The 14329-nt window shown below is 40.7% G+C and overlaps 1 protein-coding gene across 14 annotated transcripts in view; it reads right to left on the bottom strand.

Annotated features, from left to right (window-relative positions):
• The window catches only part of CELF2 (CUGBP Elav-like family member 2), a 456675-nt gene that overhangs the window by 13509 nt on the left and 428837 nt on the right, over positions 1-14329 (bottom strand). For 10 of the 14 annotated variants that reach the window (XM_061346212.1, XM_061346209.1, XM_061346206.1 and 7 more), the window contains one exon: positions 2350-2481. In XM_061346212.1, coding sequence (XP_061202196.1) covers positions 2350-2481 — 132 coding nt within the window. The remainder of the gene's footprint in view (positions 1-2349; positions 2482-14329) is intronic. The other 4 variants (XM_061346207.1, XM_061346211.1, XM_061346203.1 and 1 more) reach the window with 1 other exon arrangement.

Genomic DNA, 14329 nt, shown 5'->3' with positions numbered 1-14329 from the left:
AACAGATAAAAGCCTCTTAGTGAGCTCAAGCTGGAAGATGCTCTTTTTGTGATTCTCACATGCAGAGCAGGACATGGCTTCAACAGATGCTCGTTCAACATCTAACATGTCTGTGTACATCAAAGCCCAAGCCCAGTGCTACCTTGTGATTAATTTTTGGGTTAAGCTCCACTTGTCTTGATCTCTTTTGTGAATTCCGAAATTAGAAGCATGTCACTCAAGTTCAACTTCTGCACACAGTTAATTCAGCAACCTCCATAACCAATGAATGTTTTTACTGGACAGCTTATGACCATGGCACAGCGTGAAACATCAGACTTATTAAATGTGGAGTTTCCTGAGGGCAAACTCCTATGCAGGCTGGAGTGTGAACGACTGGATCAGGCATGGTCACTAGGAAAAGCACTGGATCATCATTAAAATAGACAGGGAAGGTTGTTGTAATTTGAACAATGCTTTGCTACCACTAGCATCACAAGTACCTGAAACTGATAATCAGTGTCACCCTTTTGAGAGAAACAGTGCCACAACACTGTATTGTGTTGTGGAGGAGCAGTTTTCCCTCTTTAGATCTCTGTTGTATATGTATATACATAAGACAGACACATCCACATACATTTTGTAAGTGCTATACACATACAGATATTCCAAGCACGTACACTCTGTCCATAAAAACATCCATGAATAAGATCTGGGACTGAAGCCACTCTTGGTATATGTCCATGGAAGTAATGGTGGCTTAAAACAAGCTGAAGTTTGGTACTAGGTTCTGAATACATCATTAATACTTCAAATGACACAAGCAGGTAAGTTTGCACACACACCACCTCAAAATACTTGCTGAGAAAACGTAAACTCTTTGCTTTTAGCCTACCAAGAACTGTTAAAAACAGCGCAACAGAAGAGTTCCCACACAAAGTCAAGAGCTCATAGGTGATACACTCTTGATCCACCTTGATGAAGGGGACACTATATTGGAGTGCTCCAGTGTACCTGGGTTCTTAGCACTTGTGGGAGGGAAGCAGCGAGATACCATATTCTGCTTTTAGTACTGTGACTTCTTACAAACCAAGTAAAGCACAATGACTGATCATCAGGAAAGGACATTTAATGATTTCTTACTTGGACAGAGTAGCTCTCTTACTATGAGAGCTTAAGAGAGATTTTCATGCATGCCATTTTCAGTGGCTTGCTTTAATACTAATGTAATAGTAAGAAAGGAAACTATGATCTTCCATTTTGGGACCTAATACTTACTTTTCTTACATTTTCTTGAGTCATATTTACTATGAGGTTGTTTGTGTGAAATATGCATGTCCTTGCCAGAAGCAAGACCTGTTTTACACAAGACCCCATGCACCACTCAACACTGCTACATGGACATCCATAAGCCCCCTTCCTTCCCAGCTCCCAACAATGACAACCAGAGATCACAGAACAAAAAGGTTGTGTGAGCAGCCACGTAACAGTGACAAAAAGGACATCATGCAGAGCATCAGATTGAGCAAGAGATACTGAGGAGGACATCCATTCCTGGGGGTACATTATGATGGCTCATGGACTAGATAGATTCCTTGCATTGCAAAAGGAAATGCAAGGAGTAACAGCAGCTGAAAAAAAAGGGAGGGGGAAATGCAGCTGGACAAATCTCTTCCATTGCAGGCAAAGGTGAAGTCATCATAGCAGAAACAATAAATACAAAAAGAATCCTTCTTCTCCAGGAAAACCTTGACCATGGCTAAGAACAAGGAAGAATGTTCTAACAACTACCAGCATCTACTTAGTTGGAGATGCCAGGGTTTGTAAAGGATGTCATAGGATTGATGTGCATGCTCTGGTACTGCAGGTGACTGACTGCATCATTCTCTTACGCTTGCCAATTAAAAGTCAAAGACTTGACTTCATTTTTAAAGTATGTTGCTCTCAAGTCAACTTTATAGTTCCTACGGACATTTGAAAAGGACTGCCTCCATGGCAAACATCTTTCTTATCTTTACGTTTCTGAGTGAGGTTTTGTACATTGGGTGACATACCTGTTGTCAGACTCCCCAAATGACAAAGGAGCCTCTGCTATAGCCTAGATAACACAAATCCCTGGTGACATTTCTTTTACCTTCCATACACCCTGCAAGAAAAGGAGTCTTTGTGCAGGGACCCAAGGGACTTCACTTTGCAGAGCAAACTATGTGAAACTTAAAGACTCCAGAACTGCATGTGTACCACGAATGGAACTAGATCAACTTGACCCCCTTATTTTGTATACAGATCAAAAATTATCACTTTACAATTGGTAAGTTTTTGTGGAATGATTATTGGGAAAGGCTGTCCACCACAGCAGTAAATACTCACTGTTTACGGTACCTGCTAGTGCATTAATATTATTCAGTCCAACAGTGGCTCCAGCCAATCCTTGGAGAGTACCCAGAGAAGTCAAAGAATTCATGGCCGCACCAGCTGTGGAATTAGCAGTTGATGCAGCCACTGAAAGGAAAATAAAAAATGAACAAAGGCAAAATTAAGGCCATATGCTGCTTATTTTAGTCGATCACAAAACAGCTGACAATAATGCTGAGCACAACAGGGTTATTTGCAAGAAAAAGTGAGACCAGTAGACCAACCTTGTCCAAGATAATTAATAGTATGATTGTTCATGGAAAGTGTTGATGAGCCTTGAGCTGCAAAGGCTGGATCACAAAATTTAGCATTGCGCTACTATTTGCAGACATAATACAGGAACAGTAAGTACGGGATCAGTCACTTTCAAGAACGTTTGTCTATCAACCCAACACCCCAGGCTCATGAGCTAACTAGGCTATTGAGATTCTGTCACATTTTAAAATTTATTGTTGAAAAAAAGATATTAGTAATTCCATAATATAGAATATACATATATATATAATATATCCTATATATTCTAAAATAGAATTAGTAATTTTGTCTTAAAATAGCTTTCTGGTTTGGGCACCAAGTGTTATAAAAGAAATGTTAATTATTCTAAATGAGACACTATGTTGTTACGGATCTGTTCTAGGATTCTGTGTGAACATCATTTAAACCCTTGAAGTTTGCAAAAAGAATGACCAACCAAACGCAAAATGTATCTGCTATCCATTTTAGTGAAGGCTTTTAGCCTGGCCTTTGTACGTAACTAGTCATGTATACGCACCCTATAAATGATAGATACTATATGCATCCCCAGAAGCTCTGCAGAGGCTCAGGTGGAGCAAAGGTCCTTGCTGCTACAATGCCAAGGGAATGATAGAGGTGGATGAGATGAATCTGTCTAAACTACTTGCTTAAGAAAAGAAAAAGGCTTTTTTGTCATAGGAAAGTAATAAAACACCTTAGAAAGAGCTATAATTTGGGATAGGTTGGATAAACTAGAAATGTGCATCCCTCATAGAAGGGCCTTGAATAACCAGTGTAGATTAAACACTTAACTTACAGGTAGGTGAAGTTATAGCAGATGAATCACACTCATAAAAGCTGCAGAAGCAATTAGGTTTTTAGCTTGTCTCCTGAGCCCTACCTTAATGTATCAATCATAAAGACTTTCTTTTCCGTTATAAAGTTGCATTATCTTCTGAAAAGTGAACATTTAAAGTCAGAGTTTTGTTGGTGATTTACTGGAGCACATCATGTCTACACAGTCCTTTTTGGTTCCTGTTCATGACCTCTCTGAAACGGTTAAGACCACTTTTATCTTGATGCTCTTTTGAGCTGCTGAACACATCAGATTAGTCAGTGAACCCTCAAGAAAGTGAAGCCTCTACAGCTGTCAGTATCCAGTTAGGAAAGCAGGAAGCAACTTTTTCACTCTATGGGTGCACCTTCAAGATTTAACCTACAACCTACCTTTACAACCTGAAGACCCACCAAAGACAAGCCTCAGCCTTCATGAGGCCTCAAAGTACAAGACTCTCCGAGTGCAGGCGAGGTTTCCAGACTCTGAGGCGCTTCTTGTCCCCACTTCCCTAGCATCTGCAATGTTAACTTGAGTAATTGCATATGGTGCAGATAGAGGCGGCTTTGATTATTCAATCTCTCTCCACAAAGCAATAAGAAGCCAATAATGTCTTGATTTTTAAAAAAGTATTAAAAAACAAGTAAAACCCCACTTTTGTCAGATAATGTGAGCACCAGCAGAGAGAAAAAAACAAGCATGCATGAAGGCCAGTGAATTCCCTGTGACCAATACTGCTCTGTGTTTGTGCTCATGTTTATTAGCACATCATTTAAATGAAGTCCATAAACCTCAAATCTGAAGGATTTGATCGTTTTTGACTGGGCTGAATTCCATCCATTTTCTGTTTCAAAGGATTACTACCCTTTTCTCCAGAGAAAATACATATATTTAAGAGATGAGAGAAACAGGGGCTAGGAAGCTGCCTAAAAATTACATTAAAACTGGGGGCAAATAACTCTTGTGAATGAGAGCCACACGCTTACAACTATCATCACATCCCCTGGAGAAGGCAGAAAAACCTGATTAAATCCTTTCCTTTACACACCCCATAGAGTGTGTTGTGATGGCTCTTATCCTGGTGTCACTGCTCGAACACATGCTCCAGGGATGGACAGTATCTGGGGCCAACATTTCTTTTCTTTTCTTCATATCAAGTTTCTCTGTTCCATCAGACAAACACAGAGGAGGTGCCTCAGTGATTTTCCCATTCGAAGTTACAACGCAGATTATCAAGTTTGCCTAAATAATGCCTTGGCATATAATCAATGTGAAATACTAGTTGGAGCACTGAAGCACCTCAGAAATCAGCTTTTTGTTGTTGTGGCTATTTCTTCTGCTTAGCAGTGATCTGTCTCTCAGATCCATTGGGACAATACTTTTTCCTCTTTGGCTTATTTCTTTGAGGAGAAAGAAACTGAACAAATTGTGTGGTTTCCATTATCTTATTGAACATGGGGTGAACAGAAATGGAGCTCCTGTTGTTAGGGCACTTGTAAAGGACAGATTCAGCACCTTTCTCTTTCCTGAGAGACTCCACACTAGTTATGTCCTTCTCTTTGACTGAGACCTGCATGTATGAAATAAAGATGAAGACAGTGATGAGCTAAAATACTATCATAAAGGGGCCATAAAAGGTCGAAGATATTAACAGAGGTGAAAATTTCTCAAATTAACAGTTGAAGCAATGGTATTCCTTGTCCCCAAAATACTTAAAGGGACACGGAACAGAAGTTAACAGGTCCTACAAGATACCTGTGGAGTCTTAGCCCTGCCAAAAGTTTTTACCTCATGTGACCCCAGACCACGCTAAAAGCCATCTAAAGACAAGGACTATGCTTCTCATGTCCTTTACCTGTTTCTAGTTCCTTTCAGCTAAAAAATTGTAACATATATTGAACCAAAGGGGGAAAACAAAAAAAGTCACATGCCTGTGGTAACAGTCGAGGACTGCACTACTGTTGGGGAACCTGTATAACTCTCTCATGTCAGCAAAGCTCTTGGGCACCACAACTGCTCAGAGTAATGGTAAGGGAAGTATAATTCACTGTCAGAATAGTGTTATTCTATATTAATGTGTTGATGACAAAAACAGATTGGATACCTACAGAATTTATAAATTGCTTTTTACCAGGTTCCCTTCTACCAAATAAATTAAAAGAAAACATGTCACAGGTCCCTCCATCCTCTACACCAGAACATTGCTGCTCTGAATCATAGCACTTCATAGTATTGCTTAACAAACAGTAAGCATCTCTCTCCAGGTACTTAGCTTGATGTATGGAGCTGTAATGTCACTAGGAATTGCCCTCTTTATGCTACTGGTGCACCAGTATTTGGTACAACAGTGAGGAAAATCAAAACACACATAAACAGTGCAAAGGACTTGGGCTTCTGCTGCCACTCTGTATGGCACACCCTGTATCCACAACATTTGGTGTATTATTTTTCCCTTTATACTTGGAATTTTATCCTTGCCTTCTTAAAACCTACATGTCAGGGACCCAATACGTTTCTGGGCAGTACAAAGAGAGTTAGCTAATACTGAAGCTAGGGGGAGAGATTCAGCAGACTGGAGCTCCAGCCTTTTGAATGCTGACTGAATATACAATAGTTGGTGAAGAATGAAGATGCTTTTTACGCTATACCGATCGTTCCCTTACAACATTAAGCCCTGGATAAACATCAGAACATGATAGATAAGATTCTTCCTACTCAAAGGAACTTTTTCCTCTCTAACATCAGTCATGGAATAAGCCAACAACCTTCTTAAAGAGGCTGTTGCTCAATCAGGGACTCCTGGCAGGAGTTACGGGGTTGAATCTTTTGGCTGTTGTTGCAAGAATTCAGACAAGATGTTCATTGAATTCCCCACTGACCTTAAGAATCTATTAATACAGGAAACAGTATCAAGCACTGGATAAAGAGGTCAGTTTAACGTGTGAGAATAAAGAGTTGTCCAGTAACCTGTAGAAAAATCAGCTCTTTCCTGCAGGTACACCGCATGCTGGCCACCTGTTGCCTTCTCAATCCAGGCCACACACAGACTTTACAAAACACTTTAGCATCTCCATCCATGAAAGGTGAGAAGGTTCAAAATATTTATTTCACTATTAGAGACCTTGTGGTTTCTTCTTCATTGACTACTCTCTTCCCACATTTCTGTGTCAGTCTCACGACTTCATCTTTCTTCCAAGCTCAATCCCACTTTAATAAACATCCAGAAAACTTCAAATAATACTAATAATACAATTAAGAGGCTGTGAAATGGAGAAAGGCATCGCTGCAGCCCTTCCCCAACACCCCTCTAATTCATTCACAACCCCAGCCATTTGATCTTACTCTGCTTCCTCCATTTAATTGATGAAAATTTTGCTATCAGCTTCATTATGAATAAAGAGACTTGGCCTTTGGTTAACATATTCCTTAACAGAGCTCTCTGTGATACAGAGAACACATTTTCATTTGGAGTGGTTGGTCTACAGTATAGATATTTGTGTTTAACCAGTAATGTTGCATTCATAGAGATACTTAAGGCTGAAAGAAGCTGGCATTTTCAACTATTCTCCTCAACACATTTATTTCTACCTGTAAAAGGTTATAACAGCTTTTAGGTCAGAGATATTTTAATGGAAATCTAAGCTAGCAATGAGACATTCCCCTTGTAATTTAAGTAACATTTCAACACAATTCCTAAAAACTCTGCCAACCTAGAAAAACAAGCGGTATTAGCATAGAAAATTTTGGCCATTCTTTTGGCTAGCTTATGTCCACAGAGTCATGATGATTTACAACGTCTGGATTTACATCAGCTGGAAAACTAGATTCAGGATAACAGCATCTAGGCAAGGCAATGACACGTAAGCATTTCTTTGGCTTTGCTGTGCACACTGTGGATGGGATTAATTTCCCCACCTTGGCAGCCTCATTGTTAGTTTAAGATAGTCTAGTCAAAACTATTATTTTGGGCAGTCTCTGAAGTTGAGACCTCCAACTCGGACACCCTACCTTTAGATTTCTATCTAAGGATTGGCTGAATTGCCCTCTGAAAGTGACCCTTCCTACTGGTTGAGATGGTGAACTCAAAGTAGACACAGATTGTTCAGACAGGCAATGTGTTGTGGGATGGATCCTGCTCTTCTTGTTGGCCACACGTTGTATTAACAAGCTGGTAATCTGAAAGCGAGGGATCTGCTTCCATCCTGTGTGCAGAATCAATGCCAAAATGGGAAAACTCAGGAGTCTGAATGTAATCACCTCAATCAAATCTCAGGCTCAGAGAATTGCCTGATTTTGGGCAATTCTGTTCTAATCTGCAGAGGATGTGCACTGTTCTGTTCAGCACACCCTTTCAGAGAAAGGAGCCAAACAGCAGGGACTTGGGCAGTGTGACAGTATTGGTCATACAAAATAGGATGGCCTTGTTAAAAGCAACAGGATGAGCTGAACTACTAGATGCTATTGATCATAGAATCATAGAATCATAGAATAGTTAGGGTTGGAAAGGACCTTAAGATCATCAAGTTCACACCCCCCTGCCATGGGCAGGGACACCTTGCTCTAAACCATATTACCCAAGGCCTCGTCCAACCTTGCCTTGAACACTGCCAGGGATGAAGCATTCACAACCTCCCTGGACAACCTATTCCGGTGCCTCACCACCCTAACAGGAAAGAATTTCCTCCTTATATCCAATCTAAACTTCCCCTGTTTAAGTTTTAACCCATTACCCCTTGTCCTGTCACTACAGTTCCTAACGAAGACTCCATCCCCAGCATCCCTATAGGCCCCCTTCAGACACTGGAAGGCTGCTCTGAGGTCTCCATGCAGCCTTCTCTTCTCCAGGCTGAACAGCCCCAACCTTCTCAGCCGATCTTCATATGGGAGGTGCTCCAGTCCCCTGATCATTCTTGTGGCCTCCTCTGGACTTGTTCCAACAGTTCCATGTCCTTTTTATGTTGAGGACACCAGAACTGCACACAATACTCCAAGTGATGTCTCACGAGAGCAGAATAAAGGGGCAGGATCACCTCCTTTGACCTGCTGGTCACGCTCCTTTTGATGCCTTTCCCAGTTCTGCCTCAAACTTGTGCTGCCCTGGATAAAGCTTTATGTTTTTTTTGTGGCAAGGCAGGGTTAATTTTGCTTCTTCCCAGTCACAGGCTTGTCTCTTAGAAAGCCACATCTTGGAGATACAGGCACATTCTTGTCATGCCTATTTACCTCCTACACCTAAAACCAAGCAGTGCTCTTGACAGGATTTCTTGGTGTTCTGAAGCAAAAAAACCCCATAGGCCTATGTTTGTCTGTACGACAGCCTTGGGCAAATCCCAATCCTCTCATGTCCCAGGGCCAACGTATAAAATAAACCCTCTTCCCCAACAGAAGTGGTCAACTAGAGGGCCCAGGGAGGCTGCCTGAGAACTTGGTGGTGAAATGAAGTACTGGACAAACACTCCATCTCACTTGCTCTGAAGACCAGAACCTGCTTGAATCACATAGGCATTGCTGTGATTTAGCAGAGGGGTGAATTATAGTGTGTAGCTGAGCCCATTCTTTCCTTAATTTCATTACTAAATGCCTACGTAATAAAAGAACTCCAATGACTTAGCAAAGTCATATACCACAAAAAAAAAAAAGAGTCTCTGTGGAATCTCCATAGTATATATGCTAACTTGGCACTGTTCTATGGGTGCTGATATGCAGTAGGCTCTTCTGTGCACTCTCCCCATTCCTCTTCACCTCATCCTGTTTCCTTCCTCCTCTTCCAACACTGTCATACTGTCTGGAAATGACACACAGTCACACTGCAGGCCTGGGACTAAGGTATTAAGAGTATCAAAGATGAATTTCAGAGATAGTAAGTGAAGTTTCCTTTTGTAAACACTAATTTGGCTTTAGGGCAGGACTAAAGGAAAGAATGGGCAAATAAAGTCAAGGGCAGCTTTAGCTCTTTGCCTGCATAGCGGGTTGCTGTAAACCTTCTCTCACCTCATCCATGTGAAAGCAGCTCATCTTTCTGGAGCAGAACCAGCTTTCTGGCGCTGCAGAGCTTCGGGTCAGCTCCAAGACTGGCTTAACTAGACTGGGGCTTTCCATACAGAGATTCACAACAGTAACTGTGTCAGCCCTGCTGACAGGTTTCGTTTAGGCAGCTCTTGGTTACGCTCTGCAATCGCCTGTCACTACCTAATGCACAGCACAACAGGAAGCTCAACGTTTACTTTGGTATCAAATACCTGCTTATCTCCGCTCAGCTGTGAACCACAACTTTGTTCTTGTTGTTTTACCTAATGGAGAGTTTAAATAACTCTGGTTAAGGCGATACAGTAGTGCACCAGGGATCAATGTTACCTGCAAATTTAAGGTTGAGTGTCACTATGACTTCAAGCATGAGAAGTTGCAAAGAAAACATGCTCTCTTTTGGGAGAGACTCCTGTCAAACCTGTATTGTTGGTTGTCTGAGTCCAGAATCCTCTCTTGCACTGAATTTGGGTGTATTTCTGGTTTTCTGCTGCCGTCCTGAGCTCACTGACTCCAAGGGCTAGGTGAAATAGATCTGACTGAAACTGCTCCTGATTAAATGACTGTCATTCAGAGGGATGCAGATGGACAGACTTGGCCAACAGGAACCTCATGAAATATAGCAAGGAAAGATGTGAAGTCCTGTACTTGGGAAGGAATAATCCCTTTCAATAACACGGGGTGGGGATGGATGGGCTGGGAAAAGGACATGGAAAGATTCTGGTGGGAGGTGACCATGAGCCAGCAACATGCCCCAGCAGCAAAGAAAGCCAACAGCATCCTGAGCTATTGGAACAGGAGAAGAGCCAGGAGACCCAGGTGATGTTTTATCTTTATTTGTTAGGTCACATCGAAATATTACATCCAGATTTGGGCTCCTCATTGCGTGGAAAACATTGATCAGCTGGATGCACTTGAGTGGAAGGCCAGCAAGATGATCAGTGCCTCAATCTTCTAGATTTAGCAACGTTCAAGAGAAAATAAAAACAAAGTAGAAGAACAGAAAGAAAGGATATAAGGAAATTATGCAAGGAGAGTAAATTAAGTAGGAAAAGAAAAAAAAAAGGTATTTTAATATTCCTAACATCTCCTTAGTCAATGACACGGAAAAAAAATATAAAGAGCTGGGGAGAAAAGGAAAAGAAATATTAAAATCAAACTAGAAATCTCTAATTCTAGCAAGCTGAATAGGAAGTCTTTGTTTACTACCAAAAATCTCTTGGGTAAACAGAGTATGTGTTTGTCCCTTTCTTAGTACGGGAGGCTAAGCGACAACACTGGATTTAATGATAATCACATTAAGGCTGTGTTGTCTGTCTTCTTTCTAATCTTTAGTTAGAAACCCAGTGACTCTGGAACAATGTCTTGCAAACTGTATCCAAACAAGACAAACAGTTGCTGGCCTGAGTGAAAGACTAAGGATATTGGAATATATCTTGAAGTATTGGAATATATAATGGATCATATTAGATAAAGTTTAGTTGTGTTGGACAAAGTCTATGCAAAGCTTCCAACTTGAGTCTGACTTACATCTTCTTGACATCTTAAACAGAGAAGAATGGCACCCAACTGTAGGAGGCCCTTATGTAGTGGGGTATCTAGACCACCAGTCTGGCATAATACAAAATTCTGGACAGATCAGTTTAAAGTCAATTGATAAAGGTGCACTTACATAGTTACATAGCACTAATGATGATTGTTTTAAAGAGATAGAGGCCCCAAACCTTCCTCCTAAACATGTGAATGAAATGCCTCTTATGGAAATAAGGAATGATTCAAGTAATGATGTAGTTTATGAAATGAGGATTATAAACATGGACATGGGGAAGAAATGGGTAAGTCAATCACACCAGGCAGGTGACAGCGCTCCCAGGAATTTGCAGTTGCATTTCCGTCTGAAGTGAGCACACTCTACGGGCTCTGACTGCAGAAGGAACATTTTAAAGGGGAAGAATAATTAAGCGATGACAGAGGCATCATCATTATTAGATAATCACAACCCAGGGGCATTAACAAACGTTGAGTGTCTCTAATCCCATGGGGTCTAATTATTCTGTGATAATAACCACACCTCCAAGTTTTAATTTATTCTGGAGGAGAATCTGGGGGGGAGGTGGGGGAAAGAGGGGCATTTTAATATTTTTGCTGAAGGAAGATGCAGTTGGCCTTTCAAAAAGGCTCATCAGTATTCTAATCTAACCAGCATGTGTGACTGGCATTAAATTGTCTGCCCTTTACGGTGATCTCCAGCCAATCTGTGCATTCACCCTTGCACAAACTGCTGGTGTCCCAGTCACTAACATAGCACGAGCATGCATTGGTTTTCTCAGGGCAATTTTTGGGAAAGGACAGGTAGATTTTCCTGCTCTGGGGTCGTTAATTCTCCATAGGCTCCTCTGCCAAACATACTGCCATTGGTGTGGAGAAAGAAGTGAAATTTGCTCATTTTCTGGTATCTTGGACGTGCTGTCTGACATGTCAAAAAGGAAGACTCTAGTAAGTTTTAAGTGCTCAACTTGTGCTTCGATAGAATAAAATAGAAGTGACAGACACACTCCAGGGAAAGAGTGCCAGAAAAGTGAAAGAGCAAGAAAGAGTCGGGGGAAACAAGAATGACAATATAGAAAGACATATACTAATATCCCAGCCTTTCTCAAATGTGTCAGTGTCCCTCTATTTCTTCACTACTCACAGGTGAACAATTCCTGTGAAAGACAGTCTGTGTCTTCTCAGGGTACAGGAAAGGAGAAACAAATTCAGAAGAAGTCAAAGTCTTCAAGAACTGGAGACTAACTTTAGAATCATACATCCATACTTTTAGGTAGTGGATGCATCTTTTGAGAGCTAAGGAAATTCCATGATCTTGGGACAAGTGAAAATCAGAGTCACTTATCTTAATCACTTATTTATATTATAGCCTAACTTGACATTTCTAATGGTCTTGAAATTACGGTCTCTACACCAACCACGTTCCACAGCAGTGCAAAGACGGAGAGAAAGCAGAGCACACAAAGGTTTTACAGCTATCAGAGACAAACTTATCAATCAGCTGGTTATCTTCTAAACTTATCTATCTAACAGAAGGTATTTTAGGAAACAACAGTTTATTGATTGGGCATATCTTTGTGAATCTATGCTATTGTGTGTAACGGCACCTTTTCCTGTGAGCTTATGAAGATAGAAAGAGAGGGAAAAAAGCAAGTTAACATTCTGGGCCAGCTCCACAGCGATGTTTTTGATTTGTTGAAATGTATTGCTCAGCAAAGACCATCCACCTCTAGTGTAAACTAAAAATCATATATCCTATTTCAGCACTGTGCCTGCAACATATCATGCATTCTGTCCAGCAGACCACAATGATAAATCACTTTTGGTTTTGGGTAGGAAGTACTTAAAAAAGATGCTAGGGAAGAAAATAATAAGGCACAGTGGACTGGCTTGGGTTAAACTTCATAGCTGTCCATTAGACATTTCCAGCTGTAACTCAAGCTGAAATCAAACCAAATTGAAACCCCACAATATGAAGTAAACAAAGAATAATTACTGAGCATTTATGACTCTTTTACTCAGTGGGCCAAAGGCTGTGGCCTCTGTTCATCAAAGCACCACTGAGTTCACACCAAAACCAGAGCATTAGCATATCTACAGGGAACTTCCAGCTGCGCTTTCATGTTTATTACTGCTACCTCACACAATCTGGAGAGAGCTGTTGTTTAGGGACTCATACTCCAATGCTGAAATGACCTCCATGTGGAGCCACTTCAGCATACAATCACTTCTAAATCATATCCCAAAGAATTTCTGATCTAGAATCAATAAGGCCAGGATCTTCTGCTTGGGTAAAGGCTCCTTCACACTACCCTCTATGTGCTTGCAACATCTTTGACGTACTTTCATCACTAAGCAATTACAAACATAAGCATCTCTCCATAAAAAAAGGAGTGTCGTTGAAGTCCAAGACCATAGTTCAAGGTAAGCAACGTTTTTGTTGCATGAATTCTAATTACATGCAATATGGCAATTCAAATTCTAGTACATGGGAGAGCATGGCCTGATTCATCTTCATCTATCTTAAGATCAGGTAAACAGTCCTTGGGAGGTGTTTGTCTTTCCATTGTGGCGAGATGTGCCTAAAAGTTCTGTTTAACTCAGACACTTAGGAATTCTGCCCATGGTATTTTAGAATAGAGATGTGATAAACTATATATTGAAAATTTGAGCCTATAGGTAAAGGAATTATGAGTCCAGAAACTGCATGAATAATAATTTCCATGGAAGAAGGGATTTTTAGAGGGATGTGGAAGCACAACCTCATTGCAATAGCACACCAGAAGATAAGAGTCATTCAGCTCTGTAAGCCACAGAACTCAAGGATTATCTTGTCTCACGTAAAATTAGTCAGATCCTTTGCAGAACATTTCTAAAGTCATACGTAGTTCAATGTGGCACTGGTTCTTTTCATTCATATTGCACACTCTTGTTCCACGAACAGCCAAGGCAGTCAAGGGTTTACTTTATTTGGTTTTAAACCCATGCAGTTGTTGGAGATATTTTTGCTTGGCCAATGCATAAAATAAATCAGCTGCCCCATATTCAAACAACAAGCTCTTCTCAGAAGCAATGACTGAAACAATTAGGTTGAAGACATTCATAAACTCTAATTGCCATTATGTTCCACAATTTATCCTCCCTTAAGAAAACCAGCCATGAGTATCCACGGATACACTCACAATTCAGTAGGGTTGAAGGAGCAGTGCTGGCAGTAATAAACCTTAAATAGTTGAAAGCTCATTCGAATGCATGAGTTTTGCTAAGATTTACAGCATTTCTTCAATAATATGA

Source organism: Neopsephotus bourkii, unplaced genomic scaffold (assembly GCF_033783945.1).
Source record: "Neopsephotus bourkii isolate Nb327-2 ecotype Australia unplaced genomic scaffold, CSIRO-AGI_Nbou_v1 NB_266, whole genome shotgun sequence".
Classification (NCBI taxonomy): domain Eukaryota; kingdom Metazoa; phylum Chordata; class Aves; order Psittaciformes; family Psittacidae; genus Neopsephotus; species Neopsephotus bourkii.
This window is presented reverse-complemented; position numbering and strand designations above follow the sequence as displayed.